Source organism: Diadema setosum, chromosome 5 (genome assembly GCF_964275005.1).
Source record: "Diadema setosum chromosome 5, eeDiaSeto1, whole genome shotgun sequence".
Taxonomy (NCBI): Eukaryota; Metazoa; Echinodermata; class Echinoidea; order Diadematoida; family Diadematidae; genus Diadema; species Diadema setosum.
Genome location: NC_092689.1, coordinates 39,129,353 through 39,147,338, shown reverse-complemented (window position 1 = coordinate 39,147,338; position 17,986 = coordinate 39,129,353). Strand labels below are relative to the sequence as shown.

General features: G+C 38.5%; 1 protein-coding gene across 1 annotated transcript in view; it reads left to right on the top strand.

The window, feature by feature from the left end:
* LOC140228266 (uncharacterized) overlaps positions 1 to 17,986 on the top strand; it is a 35,224-nt gene that overhangs the window by 3,061 nt on the left and 14,177 nt on the right. Inside the window, exons 2-10 of the mRNA XM_072308492.1 lie at positions 3,970 to 4,046; positions 5,629 to 5,739; positions 7,411 to 7,674; positions 8,342 to 8,407; positions 9,181 to 9,423; positions 9,936 to 10,218; positions 10,765 to 10,868; positions 16,285 to 16,419; positions 17,448 to 17,633. Coding sequence (XP_072164593.1) covers positions 3,970 to 4,046; positions 5,629 to 5,739; positions 7,411 to 7,674; positions 8,342 to 8,407; positions 9,181 to 9,423; positions 9,936 to 10,218; positions 10,765 to 10,868; positions 16,285 to 16,419; positions 17,448 to 17,633 — 1,469 coding nt within the window. The remainder of the gene's footprint in view (positions 1 to 3,969; positions 4,047 to 5,628; positions 5,740 to 7,410; positions 7,675 to 8,341; positions 8,408 to 9,180; positions 9,424 to 9,935; positions 10,219 to 10,764; positions 10,869 to 16,284; positions 16,420 to 17,447; positions 17,634 to 17,986) is intronic.

The following is a 17,986-nucleotide window of genomic DNA, read 5'->3' as shown; positions in this document are numbered from 1 at the left end:
GTGATATTTCATTTCATAAATTGGATATAGAAAATAGTAAAGCCCTCTCTCGTTACCTTTCTCAGAATTACCGGACAAGAAACACATATTACTTTCATTTTAACAATCCTCGAAAAAATAGTAAGATATCAAATAGTAATTACCTCCCTCATCGCCTTGCTCAAAAAACCCGGACGAGAAACTACTTTCTTTTTTTACTTGGCCTTATATTTTAGTTTTCTACAATTAATAAAGATATTCATGAAGGAAACGTACACCCACTACTGAAAATGACAACGTATACGAATAGGGTAGATGTGCAGCGAAGCGACAGCGGCTGCGTGTAGTTAGGTTCGATCATGTGAAGCAAAAGCATAGACAGTAAATTTAAGTAGGTTTCTACATGCAGCAGGCGGTGGCATTTTGTAGGGCGTTGTCGAATTATGGGCGGCTTACATTAATGCAAATGAATGGATGTTTACGATGAATACACATACACACAGTGTGCAAGAATCTTCAGCTAATTGAAGGAGACAGACTTAAAGGGATTTTACAGTATTGGTGGAGATGAGAATTGAGCTTTAAACTTTTTGCGAGATACCTAGAAAATACTTATGATATAGTACAGAGCATACAATGTACCATTTTAAGAGGAATTCAAAGTTTATTTGATGAAAATCGGGTTTGGTATGACTGAAACATCCGAAAACAAAGTAAAACAAAGCGATCGTAATAAAGTATGGGTCCCACACTTTATTAGAATCGCATCTTTTTTGAATAGCTCAGCCATTTCAAAACCAATTTTCATCAAATAAACATTGAATTCCTCATGGAATTACATTCTCTTTCATATTTTATAAGAGGTTTCTCATTATATCTCCAAAAAATGTTAGAAACATGAAATTAAGTCTCAACCAAAACTACATGTATACAATCCCTTTAACCAGAAGAAGAAGAAGAAGAAGCAGCAGCAAGAAGAAGAAGACTCAGACTCCCATGAGTAAAATAATCTAGATCTAAAAAACCTGCACCAGGATTCAACCTCCCATGCCAGAATTTGACTGCATGCTAGCCCGACCAGATGCTGTATACAGTGATAGGGCTGTGTATAGTTAACCGCATGAAAAAGCATACAAACTTCTGAAGGTTTCTACACACATCGTGTACATATCTGGCAGTCAAACTTTGGATGGCATTATGGTCAAATTATGGGCGGCCTGCTTTGCTTTAAGGTCTGATCTCACAGAGCACACAAACGATTTGTGAAGGACACGAATGGCAAAATCCAACATTTGTATTTTAGTCTGCAAAAAAATCGCCAAACAAACGCTGGGGTTCGGAAGCATCATCAATTGGTCACGGATGTTGTTTTTACTTCGGTGAAAATTTCAAAAAATGTTGACATTTTTTGCAGACCTTTTCTGCATACTAGGTCGTGATTTTTTGCTCGTGATTTGTTCTTGAAAATGTCTTTAAAGCCTCGTCATATGCGCAAGACCTTCGCAAGATTTGCGCAATGTTCGCAAAATCTTAGTGAAACTCCAAACAGACCCCAAAACTTTAGAGAATGTCTTGTGTATGTTTTGCGAAATCTGTGAAGTTCTTCCAATCATTTTACAACATAACCACAAACTGTTTGCGTACCTTTCAAGACATTCTTGCGAACGTTTGGTGCATGTTTAGGGGCAAAGCTGCACCCTTGATGTATGACCTCTTTAAAGGACAAGTTCACCTTCATAGACATGTGGGTTGAGTGAATGCAGCAATATTAGTAGAACACATCAGTGAGAGTTTGAGCAAAATCGGACAATCCGTTAGAAAGTTATGAATTTTTTTTAAGTTTCTGCTCAGTTACGGCTGGATGAAAAGACTACTATAGCTTGTGATGTCACATGAGTACAACGATATAAAGAAAGAATAGAGAAAATTCAACATATTTCCATTTTTCTCGCATAACAAAAGAACACTCGACTTCTCTCTTTCAGAAGGCAGGGGGAATAATATTACCCTTAACATACGTCAGTAGCAAGTCGAAGACAGGTGCACTTTATTCAAAAAGTAAAGTTTTGTGAAATTCTCTTTTTATTTTCCTTGTGTAGTTGTACGCATTTGACATCATACACTGTAGTTGTCTTCTCTTCCAGCAGTGACTGCGCAGATACTTAAAATATTCGTAACTTTTGAACGGATTGTCCAATTTTCCTCAAACTTTCACTGATGTGTTCTACTAATATCGCTGCATTCTCTCAATCCTATATGAAGGTGGACTTGTCCTTTAAAGCTCTACGTTTTCTACAAATCAAAATTGTAGCATACATCCACACACCAAACATCTATATACACGTGTATAGTAGGGTTACTAAAAGTTATTAAAACCAGCAAAGAAAAAGAAATGTTTGATATATTAAAAAAAAAAAATCACAGAATACATTTAAAATGGCTCTAAAGTACGCCAAAATTGTATTTGAAAATTAAGAAAATGTGTTGGGGTCACCTTTAAAAAATCAAATGCTTGTGATGGGGGTAGGTCCTCAGAAAAACTGTTAGCACACACACACAACAGAGAAATGAAAGGGAAAGAAATGAGAAAAACAGGATAAAGAGAAAAAACTTCAACTCAAGACAGATATCAACTCTCCTTGGAAATATTTCTCCCATGATTATTGGAAAATTTGCATTCCTATTTCCGTCACGTGTTTCTCATATAAGTAACTGGCTGTACTTTAGCAATGGTACACACGACATTCACACATACCGGTACGTCGTGAGAACTTTGCACAAACTGCGCAAGGATGGTTTTTGGCTTTATCTTCGGAACACATTCGGGGGAAAAATTTTCCAAATGTTGGATTTTTCCATCTGCATCCTTCGCAAATCGTTCACGTGCTCTGTGAAATCAGGGCTTTAGACTTACATTAGAACTCTTAGCACTCGTCTACGTACGTATCCATGTCGATATCTCTAATTCTCCTCAACCGGGGCCCCGTTTCATAAAACTTGTTATCAGTGACAAGTTGTCATAGTTGTTATAAGCTACTGAAATCCTTGCATCTGATTGGCTAAGAGCAAATTTGTCACAGAAATGTTGCAGTTGTCACTCATAACAAGTTTTTTGAAACGGGACCCTGATTTCACCGAAATCCCAAGGAATACAACGTATGTGATACCTTATTTCTAATCACTCACATGAATTTGAATCAAATCAGATATTGGGAAGTGTTGATACTGATGTCGACTTTGATGTCATCACTTAGAATATTCAGCACGTGACAATCCGGCATGTGCAGCGAGCACTGTCTGATTATTGGCTACAGAATTATATTGTCACATGTTTCAGCTTCCCTATGATGTCATTACAATGTGAGTTGACTGTACAGTGTATTAATTGCAACAAACATTGGCGGGTGCATGCAGAAATTACAAATGCCAGTTCGAGATTCACTCGCTACTCATCGTATGCATACATGCATATGCTTGGTGGAGGTGCACGTTTTGCTGAAATTAGGCAGCAAATATGATGAATTGCAAAATTCACTGAAGTTTCATCCATGCGAAAATGTCTGGTTTTACAGTATATACATATATGTAGTCTAGACAGCAGAGCTTTGCTGACCAGTTATTGTACTAATACAAGTCCAAGCGGATGCACTTTTGGCTCCATTATTAGACAGTAACATGTATCAATGTTTTAGGTGGAAATAGACTTGCCAGAAAATAAACATGAACAAAGAAGATTGATAGAATTAGAATATACTTTTCAGCTGAAGATGATGCACTCTAATGTTAATGTAAATTTGATTCAAAGTGGATTTCAGGAATGGTTGGTATCAGTATCGACTTGGAAACAGAAAACAATAGCTCACTCTGAGTCATTGTTTTGCAGTTTTTTGTTGTCTAACTCCTAGTCCAGTGTCATGTGATTGTCACTCAGAATGCTAAGTCCAGTTTTCTGACATTCTAGTTTGTTTTCATTCTGCATTTATGGTTTAGATCAAACCACTGAACTTCAAATTGCTGATGGCAGAGTGAAAAGGCTAGAGACTGCTGTTGTGGCATTGAAGGCTGAGGTAAGGCAAATCAGTGCTTATAACACTCAAACTGTATGGGGGAACCTTTCTAAAGTTTATTCATGTTGGTGACATATTGTATCAAAAGCATTTTAAAGAAAGTTGTAAGTGCATGATGGGATTAAAAAATTAAAAGTAGCAGCCTGCTTTGTTAGGTCCTTTGCATGAATTCTGTATTATCAACTATTTCAAGAGAATTACAGTCTTCATTAATTTGGTCATATCAGATCCATGGCATAATTTTTATGTTCCTTGTTCAGATGAATAATGCAGTCATGATGCCAAAATTCATCTACGTGCATCCAGGCGCGGTGGAGCACCCCAATTTGCATCTCATTATCGCCCCGTTCTATTTGAATTTCCAACGGGCATCCACGGCTGCCCGAAACTGTGTGCATGAAAAAGTCAAATCTTTACCTTCTCCTTGTGCCGCTATGCGTGCCGCTAGTAAACTCAAACTTCCCACACTATCTAAGTTTTTAAAAACCTTCCTTTTGATGAAAAAATTATGAAATTTGCTGCACTAGAACTTGAGATATTAAAGCGTTTTGAAAATCACCTCTCGCAAAACATGCTCTCTGTTTTTTTCCGACTGGACTATGGCCGGGCTCCAATGTGTCCGAAACTGGCAACATAAGTTCATCAGGCCTCAATCCATATATGGTGAAAGTTTTCGCTTTGTACCACCTGTACTTTTTGAGAAATCAACTTGTTTCTACAGGGTTTGGAATAGAAAATTGTAGTCGGCGAAACAATTGAAAATGACGTCATTTCTTTTCCCGTAATATTGGGCATGCGTGGTACGTGAGATTCAGGATTTCGTGCTCATTGTTGGTTTGCATGTGACGCAGTCAATTTTGCTGAGTGTCGCACGGCGGTGATTGCTGAGCTGCTGCCGCGCACGCTGCATGCAGCAATGCGTTGTGTGTGCTGTGACATGCAACGCCACAGTGACGCGATTAATTATACATGGGACCGACCTGTACGCTTTGCGTTCGTGTCATTTTTGACATCACCTTCTGTTTTTTTCCGACACAACCATGGCCGGGAATATTATGGTATGAAATTTAAAATGCAAGCAGATAAATAAATTTCGGTGTACTTTGTTTGAATGGCGCTTTTGTTCCGCAATCACACTTCGTGAATTTTAGGATGATTTTCGAGGCATATTTTTGGTAATTTTGCTCGCCAGGTTTTCGCTAAAATTTCACATTTTATCATTGTCAAATCCTTTAATATGTTATATGTGCATATTCGGACATGTTTTCAAATTCAAACTAACTCAATTTTAATCCGAAAATAGGTTTCCTGAAATTGTTATTAGCTTGAGAAGTTGTTTACTTTTTCTCAACTACGCGAGTACATGTTGTTTACTTTATGCAAATGAGGCTCGGCTGCCGATGGATTTCTGCGAGATAATTGGGGTGCTCCACCGCGCCTGCATCATGTACCATATACACGAATTGAATGGGTTGTGACATGACCAGTGTCTCACCAAATAGGGCAAGAGAAAAGTGCAATAACCCACATAGCATGGGTGCTCAAGTTAAAATGATTACATGTCTGCTGTAATCTTCTCCAGAATGAAAGGCTAGGGATGATCAATGCCGAGCTGGAGGAGAAAGCTGAGGCCTCCGAGCTCCAAATCAACAGCATTTCGTCACAGTACAGGTCACTGCTGGTAGAGAAGGAGGTAAGATGCTCTCTGATCATTTGACAGGCTTGTGTCATTCTGTCAACCTTTCACAAACTTTCTAAAAAAAACCCCCAAAAACTAATTATACCCCCGCCAAACGAAGTTTGAAGGGGGTATATAGGAATCAGCGGACGGTCGGGTGGTCGGTCGGGCGGTCGGTCGGGCGGTCGGTCGGGCGGTCGGGCGGTCGGTCCGTTGCAAATCTTGCGTCGCGAACTACTTCCTCAGTTTTCAACCGATTCCCATAAAACTTGGCACAGATGTGTGCCTTGGGTTGTAGATGTGCAAGACGTATTTTTTGACAGTACCCAAAAGTACGTTGCCATGGTATCGGCATATTATGGGCAAAAATGGGTACAAATCTTGCGTCGCGAACTCCTTCCACAGTTTTTGATCAATTTTTATGAAATTAGGTGCAGATGTTCATCTGAATATGTTAATGTGCAAGACACATATTGCCGCAGTGGCAAAAAGTGCGTTGCCATGGTAACGGCATGTTATTGGTAAAATATAGGGCAAAATGCTTCATGGCAAAACTGCTTCATCAGTGTTCTTCCAATTCTCATGGAATTCATATTGAATGTTTGTCTTAGGATATAGGTCAGCATGACACATTTCTTGACAGTGACAAAAAGTATGTTGCCATGGTAACAGCTCACATATTATGAGCCAAAATGATGGAAAATTTTGTGTTGCAAACTACTTCCTCAGTTTTTGCCCAATTTCCATGAAACTTGGTACAGATGTGTGCCTTTGGTTGTAGATGTGCAAGACGCATTTTTCGACAGTACCCGAAAGTACGTTGCCATGGTAACGGCATATTAATGGCAGAAGATCAAGGAAAGATCTTGCGGATTTAACTACTTCCTCAGTTTTTTGACCAAAGCTTATGAAATGTTGTTTGGCGGGGGTATAACCAGTCGCTGTAGCGACATTTCTAGTTTATGCTGGTGATAGTGCTGTGAGACAATGGGATGGTTGTTATGAGGATCAGATATTGTTTGTATTTTCATTCATTTGCTAATGATAGTGAACGGGCAGCATCTACTTCATAAGTTCCTACTTCATGTCGCAGTCCTCTATGTGGACACATGAATAAAAAAGTCCTTATTGATGGCACATTGCTAAACACTGCAAATTTATGGTATCATGCCATTGTCCAGCTCATATTTGTCACTGTTCATGAGTATTGCTACATCATTGATTTGGTTAGTCATCTTCTTATTGGGAGTGCATCGTGGTCAAGCTGGTGGCCAGCTGTGCTTCAAGTGAAGAGGTCCAAGGTTTGAGCTCTGCCAAATTGTGTTTTCAGTTTTCGTCGCTTCTTGTGAAAACCGCATTTATGATTTTTTTTTTTTTTTTTGGGGGGGGGGGGAATTTACAAATTAGTTGCAGAAATGTCTGACTGTGAAATATACAGTAACCGTCAAATTGGATACTGAATCATTGTCCTACTTCCCTGCTGTGTAAGCGTATGAAACCTGGACATGGTTTGCTCTTATCTTCTTTTTTTTTTTTTGGGGGGGGGGGGAGGGATGCTGATGTCTGTGGAAGGCTGTAGAAGGCTGTCATGATTTTTGTCAAATTTCAGTCCTGCTGTGTCTGTTGAGGTCACTGATTCACACGATTTTGATTATCCCTTGTATCTTTCTTGCATTGCCATCCTAGGACCAGCTGAATTCCCTCATCCAAAAGCAGAATGACATGCAGGACCTGCACCGCAACATGATGTCGACGGCAGAGGGTGCTATGACGACCTCGACCTCCACGTCGTCGCTCACCACCTCTGCGATCATGGCGGACAGCCATGACTTTGACGATGTCATCTCGTCGCAGCAGGAGATCAATCGTCTATCCACTGAGGTGGCCAGGCTAAGGTCAGAGTGCAGTCATTGGAAGGAAGTTGCTTCTGTCCAGCAAGGTGCTGTAAAGGTATGAACTCCTGATAGTTTATACAACAAGCATTACAGGTAGATACCCTTCCTTGCAAGTTGTCTTGTTTAGGGTCTGATCAGATGTGAGCCCATTGTATAAGACCTAGATGACCCGAGTAAATTCTAACTACTGTAAAATAAATGCAATAAAGCCCAGTTTGCCCTCAAGCACCAGTTAGAGATGTGAAATTTAGCACTGCCCATGTACCCATGTCTTGAACAGGAAGAAGTGCAAATTACTTTTTTTTTAATTATTAATAAAGCCAATCATTAGAATGATGGACATAGTGGAACAGCATATACATTAATAAGTAGTTTGAGGCAATTGCAGCACACTGTATGCAGACACCAGGAAAAGATATTCATGGATGTGTTTTATTTTGTTATCCAGTGACTCTTCTAAACACAAAGTAATGTCCTTCCTGTTGAGACAACCTTATCAATCAAATGTCTTTTCAGCATGTATACTTATTATCTTACTTATGAATAATTTTGCACATTGCAAACATCCATAACAATATTTATGATAATGTTGTTTTATCGTCATCATCATCACAGTCATTTTTGATCAGCAGACAACTGTTGCCATTTGATTCTGATGCCACATGCTATTATTATCCATGTTTTATATTTTTGTTCTTCTTTTATACCATTTTGCTCGCCAGCCTATGTTTCAAGTTGGAGATGATGCGCAGACTGGTGAAGTGGCGCAGTTGAAATCAAAAGTAAAGGTATGTGCAGATGTAGCCCAAAACAGTATTTCTTAGAGGGTTAGCTATAAATCATATTGTTAACGGTTGACTATGTATGTGTACCTATAATTCATGGTTGTAATTTGGTCAAGCAGTTTGTAATTCAGCTGGTCGTCTTTTACACAGACATACTGACAGACTATGCAACTGAGCACAAATTAGTCAATAATGTAGTTATAGAATCCCTTGTGTGCAATGTCACAATCTCATTAAATTCTGCAAAACTACTTACCCTTTGTGAATTGTAAAAAAACAAAAACTAAGACATTTTATTCCGAACACAACTGCCGACAGTAATATTGTGGCAATATATCATATACAGTTTGGATGGTTGATTCCATAGTATAGTGGTATTGTTGAGTAAATCCAAGAGAGTGCATAATGTATATATGTTATCTCTCACCAGTCATGCATCTGAGTAGATTTTGTATTAATTGTTTGTAATTCAAGAGCATAATAGATATCTTTGGCAAACAACCATTTGTGTTTGTTGAATATTCAATGGCTTGAGATGCAGATTAGTGTCCCAGGGCTATGCAGTCAGACGGAGATGTGTGTTGAAAACCAGCGTTGTGTTCATTGCAGTATCCAAGTGTACTTGCTTCCCTCCATCACCACATGTGAATTATATGTATATGACTTGCAGATGTATCTCACAAATTCCACAACAAATTCTGACACTTTAAAGTCATCTCCTCCATGACTGAATGTTAGTAATGCCAGTTGCGTTTTACGGACTTCTTGGCTTGTAGGAGCTGGAAATGAAGCTCAGGCAGGAGGTTGATGAGTCGCAGCACCAACTCTCGTCTCTCCAAGACTCTCACTCCCACAAGCTGAAGACGCTTACCCAGAGGCACAAGAGTGAGATGGAGAGCAGCCAGAGGAGGATAGAGAGCCTGGAGAAGATGGTCGGCATGGGAACGCAGTCTGCATCTTCCAGCAGTGATGGAGCAGTGATGGATGATGCCCAGAAGAGAATCCAAGAGTTAGAGGAGGTAAGGACAAGCTCTCTCCTTGGTTATATCAATTCACCCCAAGAACACTGTATGTAGGTGCCTACACTGCCAAATTTTGTACAGTAGAATGGATAACTTGGTATTACATTTTGTGTTTGTGTTTTAAGGTATGACAGTGCATAATGTATTCTTAGCAACTTCATTGTGTCAGATGAAATACTGTAATGGGCTGAATGAAACATAATGCAGGCTATTGACTTTTACGATGGGACTTGCCATCTAGTCCTGTAAAACCAGAAATATTCACTACATGAAAGTCTTGTGAATTGTCACTGGCATTCAGTGCATTGTGCAGACAAAACCTTTCATGCGCATTTTGCTTTGGCGAATCCTGGTTCCTCACGAAATTTGCAAAAGTTTCATGCACGCAAACATTTCTAGCTTTACAGTATACAGCAAACACCACTCAATTTGCATAGAGAATCCCTGCCAAACCATATCTGCTTTTGCAAAGATTTTCTGTATTCTCTCTGTGTCGTCATGTGATGCAGATTCTTCGTGAAACCAGGCTCCATGTGGCCCAGCTCGAGGAGGGGAACCATCAGCTGGAGAAGGAAAACGCTCGCCTGATGGACTCCGAGAGGGACAACCTGCGGCTGGTGCAGACCCTGAGGCGCAAGGTGGATGCCCTGGAGAGGAACAGGCCCCGCCAGGAGAGGGATGCCAGTGGGGGTCAGGAGGGGTCCGATGAGACCGCGCAGGAGGTGGCTCGTCTGAGGAAGCAGAACGAGGAACTCAGTCAGGAAGTGGAACACCTCATGAAAGTTGTGAACAGTAAGGATGAGAGGAGTGGAGACTGCTGTCTTAGTGATCTGTTTGTTTTGAAACTTCATTTCATGATTACATTTGGTTGTCAAGAAAATTTGGTACTCCTTTATGTGAGATTTCAGTAATCATCATATAAATTGATCAACTGCTCTTCGTGAGAACATTAAAAGTATGAGAGTGCTGCCAGTCTTCAGACAAAGAAATATTAGTGTTACCAATGTTTTAGTGAAATGTAGTTGCACTGTTTATTTGTTTTATTATGACTTTATCTCTGTCATTTTTTTGAGGCAAACATGCTTCCTTATATCTAGATGACTGACAGCTATGAGAATATATGGGATTGGTAAAGTGAACGGTTGACTTTACTTTATGCATTGTTACATGAATTGTTACAACATGAAGTGCTGGAGGAAACTTCATTGCTTGCTGAAAAATGAATTGATTATGCCATGTGTGTAGTTTGAAAACAGCCTTTACCAACTTTTTCAGGTTTTTTTTTTTAACAATAGGCCATGTGATGATGATGATTTTCACCGTGTGGTCTTCCAACAGGACAAGAGACAGAGTTGGCGGTCATTCTGGGGTCGCACGAACAGGTCAGGGAAGAGCTTTATGCCACTAAACAAAGACTGCTCACCGAGCTGAATGCCTCTCATGTACATATCACCAATCATTTATTTACTTAACCCTTTTTCTGTTTACTAACCTGCCATTATTTACCTGCTCTTGTGATAAGAGGAATCCAAGTACAATTTGTCGTGTGGAGCATGTTGATATTTAAAACTATCAACTGTAGAAGCTTAAACATTGGGATAGGGATTGGACTGGGCATAATGTCTGTAATCTTAAATTAAAATTGCATTTTCATAGGTAATTAGAGTAGCCTCTTTTTTTTTTTTCTTGCCCCAGCATGATGTTTGTGTGTCTTTTCCAAAGTTTTGTCACCAGTTTTGGGAATGCAACTTGTGAAAATGTGAGAAACAGTGGTGAAGTGATCTATTGTTTGAATGCCCCTGTCAGTGTCTTTGCTTCTGGAAAGTTGTAGAAAAGCTGGCAAAATGTTATCATTGGCTATCAGATTCATATGAAATGTTTATTATTCTTTTGACTTGTAAAAAGTAAATATCTCATAACATTATCTTTTCTGTAGCCAAATCATGTAAATGATTTAATAAAAATGCTGGGTTGAAGCATCAATTCATATTGAAAATGGTTTAATTTTTATGCCTCCGCCACGAAGTGGTGCCGGAGGCATTATGTTTTCGGGTTGTCCGTCCGTCCGTCCTTCCGTCCGTCCCTCCGTCCGTCCGTCCGTCCGTCCGTCCTTCCGTCCGTCCGTCCGTCCGTCCGTCCGTCCTTCCGTCCGTCCGTCCGTCCGTCCGTCCTTCCGTCAGTCCGTAATGAATTTTGTGGACAAGGTAACTATCGAAACCTGTTGAGGTATCCTAATGAAACTTGGCATGTATGTGTATTAGGGGTTGAAGTTGTGCCCATCAACTTTTGGGTGCACATGCTCAAGGTCAAAGGTCAAAAGGTCAAGGTCAAATACATAAAATTTCACTATTTCCACCATATCTATTGAATGCCTAAAGATATTTTCTTGAAACTTAGTGTATACATGTATTACCCAATTAAGATTCTCTGGTGAAAGTTTGGGTCATGAGGTCAAAGGTCAAAGGTCAAAAGGTCAGGGTAAAATACATAAAATTTCACTATTTCCACCATATCTATTGAATGCCTGAAGATATTTTCTTGAAACTTAGTGTATACATGTATTACCCAATTAAGATTCTTTGGTGAAAGTTTGGGTCATGAGGTCAGAGGTCAAAGGTCAAAAGGTCAAGTAAAAATATTAAAATTTCTTTTTTTTCTGCGTACCTTGGAAAATTGTTCAAGGTATCTTCATGGAACATAGTATATACATGTACTGACTGAGAGTGATTATCTAGAAAATGTAGGGTTCATGGGGTCAAAGGTCAGGGGTCAAAGGTCAAGTGCAAGACTTTAAAATTTTACTATTACCCTCATATTTATGCAATGCCAGCAGGGTTATTTTTTTTACACTTGGTGTATGCGTGTGTAACCTAATAGAAATTCTCTGGAAAGTTTTTTTTTTCTCTTTTTGCCTCAAAGGTCAAAAGGTTAAAGATCAAGTGAAAGTGCTGAACTAACTTTTTCTTCCATATCTCGGAAGTGGCTCAAGTTACCTTGAAACTTAGTACATATTATGCATGTTCTACCTGAAAGTAATTATCTTATGAATTTTAGGGTCAAGGGCCAGATGAAAATGGTAACAATTTACTATTCAATTCAGAAATTGCACTTTTTCTCCACACCTGTACCTTGAAAATTACTCAATGCCTAAATGTATGAATGGGTCAAAGTCAAGTTAAAGTCCTTAAATCCCTAGACATGCTCTCCTATTCATCCAATTAAACCTACGTCAAGGAAGGTGAACATTCAACACATTTGTGGCAAACTTGTCATTCCAATATTTTGCCAATTTTGTGAAAATGTAATCACACAGTGTCCACATGTACTATCTAGACCTATTGGGAAAATCATGCATTATGGCGGAGGCATACCAGTCGCCAAAGCGACATTTCTAGTCTTCAAATGAATGATTTCTACCTTGTTTTTTCTAAAGGTGTTGAAATATCAAGAGCAGGTATTTATTCATGAAATATTGCAATATAACAGTTTTCTATTTGTTTCAAGGTATGGCATGAATTCGAATTTTAACAGCTATTCTTTGAAATTTTATCAACGCATCAGAGCTCTCTGTTTGAGGACATAGCTTTGAACACATTTACTTTGGGCTGGCACTGCATGTTTATCTAATTGACACAATGCATCAAATTACTCTTATTTAAGGAAAATCTAACGTTGCTAATAAGGTTGAGCGTAGTCACTCAATGCACTTCATGGCCAGATTTTTCTTTTTCTTTTTCAAGAAGCAACATCAAGAGCCCCACTGCAAAACATTTTTTGATATGTTTTCAGTGAAATCCTTTGGTTTGATTTCATCGATTGTACCTGTCAGACACGCCCCTCTCTGTGGTTTACCACTGATGAGGTGTTGTGTGCTACAGTCATCGCCAAGCTTTGCTAGTGCCAGCAAGTTTCATGGTCTCACATCCATGCACTTTTTTCCTCTTTTTTGTTTTTGTTTTGTTTATGGGTTTATATTGGTGGAATTACTCATCTCACTCTGGAATGTATACAGGCCTATCTGTTTAATATCTCTATCACACCAATGTCATGCCTGTCTGTGGTGGCAAGGGTTTTGATAGAATACTGACTCATTACCATTCATCTAAATTTATAGCTTGCAGAAACAAGACATGGAAAAGCTGGTAGTCACATATTTGTATATATGTATATATATATATATATATATATATATATATATATATATATATATATTTTTTTTTTTTTTTTTTTTTTTTATGAATTCTTCCGTGGAGTATTTTTTTATTTACTCTCAGTATGGATAGATATTAACAAAAACCCATACTTTCTGAATTTTATATTGATTCCTCGAATTTACACCCTGTACTGATACAGACAATATAAACTTGTCGCTCTTTCTCTCTTCTGAAAGTGAATTTCAATGTGATGAAAAGTATTTTGTGATGATATTTGTGAAAACTCAACAATTGTGCTGTCAAAAGTATTGAAATGTCACACAAGTTCATAGAGTATGTGTGACTTGTTCTGTACCTGAATATAAGATGGGGCAAACCTTTGGAATGTGTGTGCCCCACAATTACACAAATGCAATAAGTGCACAAAAGCATGGAGGATGTGTGAATGAATGCACAACTCTGTCTTAATAATATAAAGCATGAGACTTTTATTTCATTCTACATGACTGTATATTTCTTATGCTATACTTTATACTATAGACTGCATACTATATACAATATATAACATCACCTGTTTCGATTGATTTTCCACTGAGCCTAGTCCAGTGTTGTTTTTCCAGGAGTATGAAAATGCTGCAGTAGATAAACAAATATTCTGACATTAGTAATCAATAAAGCAGTAGAAAGCTTGTTAGATATTACCGAGTGGAAACAAGATAAGGTTGAATGAAAAAACAGTTTGCGTTGTATGTGCAAACTTGTGCCATTGTGTGAGAAGAGTAATGAAAAATAATACTTTAGTGGAAAATAGTATTATAGCACAACACTCATACAAGTATCTCAGTTTGACTGAAAGTTATTAATGACATTTACTTGAAACACTAAGCTTCTTGAGTAGTTTTCCCTGCATGAAAACCCAGCTTGCTCTACTAATCCAACATACATTGAGCTAACTACCCTATATAATTTCAGTTTTGGCCCCAACATGCATATTATGTCACTAGTACTGTGTACTGTACTAGTGACTGCACCTCAATATTAACATAAATGCCTGCCCTTCCTCCAACATACTAATATACATTTATTTTGAATATCTTCATTTGAAAATATTTCCTGTAGCATTCCAAATTCTGGAAGTGTATCTCTCAACATTGGAAAAGTGTATATGATGTATATTTATCTTTCAGTGCAGAGCAGTTTTGTCAAAAGGGTTAATTTGTAGTAATGCTACTTATACTTACCATTTATTAGTTTGCATGAATATAATCCCTCCGTGGGTGTGTGCAAATTACTTATGTTTACAAATGTAGAGACGAAAACAGGCATTTTATCAGAATGTTTAAATTTGTTTGAAAGCATGATTGTGAATATTCATGGGTAAGAAACTTGTGTTGTATGGTGAAGATATTGGTACATCACCATGAAAAATCATATTGTTGGCATGCAGATGATATCTTGTGGTTCTTGGAACATTGAAATAGTCTGTTGGTGAGGCAGTCTTGTTAAAAACAAAGCAAATTAATTTCCTTTCTAGTCATATATATTAAGTGTTGCCTGATGTTTAAGTCCAGAGCAGAAAATTGTTTTACTCCCCACACCCCCCCCCCAAAAAAAAAAAATCGCTGCTACTGATGCATCAGAAGCTTATGAGATTGTAAGTTGATGTTATATAAACCTTATATCTGAGTCTAAAAGAGGCCTTCAGTTCCCCCCTCCTCCCCCCTAATCCTTCCATGATTAACCAGCCTTCCATTGTATAAGAACTAGAAAAGCTTGTAAAAAGTGATAACCCTCACACTTGGTTTGTGCATAGCAAATTTCCTCAGTCTTTGTTAATCTATCCCCCCCCCCACTCCATTCTTTTCAAGACTTCCACACATTGTTTAAGTGTAAAAAATGTGCATGATCAAGTACCCCAGCATCTTCCTGAATATGATCAGCAGCAAGACACTCTGTAGAATGTCCTCACTATTGGCAATTACATTTCCTGGTCCTTTCCACATTGATGAAACTGTGGAGAAATATGTGAGTGGCAAATATGTTCTGTGTCTGGCAAATGTGTAGAGGTCAAGTGATCAGTTACATAGTGGTGTAAGAGAATTCAGACAACAGATACAGACAGGCATGACAATGACACCACAACTCATCGTATGTACCTAGGGTGCATGGGATGGGAAACATTGGTGACAGAGGAGTATAACACTTCGGTCTTTATATCCGATTCAATTTATAGATATAAAAATACATGTGAATATGAGCAATTTATGTACAAAAGTGGAGATATAAAACAATGAAAACATTGTTGAAACAAGGTGAGATTATGAATAAGAAGAAAAGAAAAACAACAACATGGAGAAAACAGAGAGCATAAGGTACATACAAAACACAAGCTCAATATTGTTATTCTCTATGTGTAGTTGATCGAAAAAATGGTATGTGCGTAGAAAGCCAGAACAAAAAGCAAGAGAAATTATGAAATATCAGTGGAGTGGCTCTTGATAGTGCTTCCATGTCTCTCCATGTAGAGGACAGAAAGCAGTGATACTGTAGGTGAACTGTTAGTTCCTTTGTAGGCTATCATCTTGATACAGGGCTGTTGACACATAATTAGAACTAGTCTTTGCTTTTGAACCTAGTACACTTCTGTGTGTTTTTCAAGTTTTAGAAGAACTTACCGGAGTTGTAATATGACATAAACCCCTAGGCCAGTACCAGTGCCATGCTGGAGGACATCCATGATGCCAGGAGGAAGCTAACGTCGGAGGACGCCCTCAGGAGGTCAAAGCTGCTCAGGGAGAAGCAGGAGATTGTGAACCAGATGATGGGTGCTGGTCAGAAGGTGAGTTGTAAGCTCAGGAGAGTACTGGCAGCAACAGATGTGCTTTCATCATAATTTCAAGAGAGTTTTGTTGTGTCACTTTAAATACAGAAGAAATGCCTCATTTGAAGAAGCTGCCCATAATCTATTATCCCATTTCAGTAAGTTGAATGATTCTAGAAAGTAATATGATATATATGTCCATATTTTTTACCACTATAGTGGAAGACTGTTAAGTCTAAAATGTTTGATGTCCTGGCAGTTTCCTTTTTGTGTAAAGGAATGCCCTAATACTGCATGATTGCGTGATGTGTTAAACATAGTAAACTTTAATGTTCTCTGTACTGTGTGCTTTGTGTATTCTCGCAAATTGCCCAATTACAAAAGCTACAAAATGCCGCTGCACGTATTGTTTCTTTGTCAAGTAAACGCAGTCATATCACACCTATCCTGAAGAGTCTTCATTGGTTGCCTGTACAGGAGCGAATTCGGTTTAAGATACTTCTTTTGGTTTATCATGTTATTGAGGGAACAGCTCCTGATTACAATGTTTGTTTGTTTCGTCAATACCAACCTTCACGAACTCTTCGATCCTCAACTTCAGGTCTCTTACATATTCCGTCTTCTAGGAAATCTTGGGGGGAACGTGCTTTCGCTCACGCTGGACCAACACTGTGGAGTTCACTTCCTCGTGAGCTGAAAGACTCAAGCTCTATAACATCTTTCAGGAGTAATTTAAAATCCTATCTGTTTAGCAGTGCATTTTGAAGACAGACTTTCATGTCTTTTTTTTCTGCTTCTTCATCTTCTTCTATTACTGTGATGTACTTGTATTTTCAATCTGTTTGCTTTGATGTACCTATTGTAAAGCGCCTTGAGCATTTAATCAAAGTGGAGAACGGCGCTATAGAAATTGTATGTATTATTGTTATTATTATTATATGTAAGAGTCTCAACAAATCAACTGTCGAAGCCAAAATATAAGCATCACAGTAACAATATTTATAAGCTTTTTAGTTATCTTTTGAGTTTACTGTCTCTCGCACCAGATGTCTGATAGTAAGAATGCTGTCGCCACCCTGGAAGCAGCCTCAGAGGAGATCGCTGACCAAGCGGCTGAGATCGTATCTGACATTGGGTGCAGTCAGCACCAGGAGATCACCGCCGACTTTGTCCGCAGCTTGGAGAAGGAGAATGACCTCTTGAAGCATCATGTGACCAAGCTTCAGGATGAGGTAATTGACAGATGTTGTTTATCCTCTAATTTGAACATACAGTCAGTGTGGTTGAGCAATGTCACTGTCAGTGTTTGGATATTTGTTACATTTTCCAAATATTTCAAGGATTGTAATATGGCACCAGCGAACGTAAGGTTTATGACAGTACTGGGAGTGACTTGTCTCCGTAATGGATGTGTCTACTTCAGTCAATATTCTCCCATAGCTCTTCCATGCTATTTTTATATTGATGCCAGGAATCAGTAGAAAGTGAAATGTGGAAAGAGGTGTATTTATATAACATGAGTTACAAGAGCTGTGATTATATTACATGAGTTACAAGAGGTGTAATTATATTACATGAGTTACAA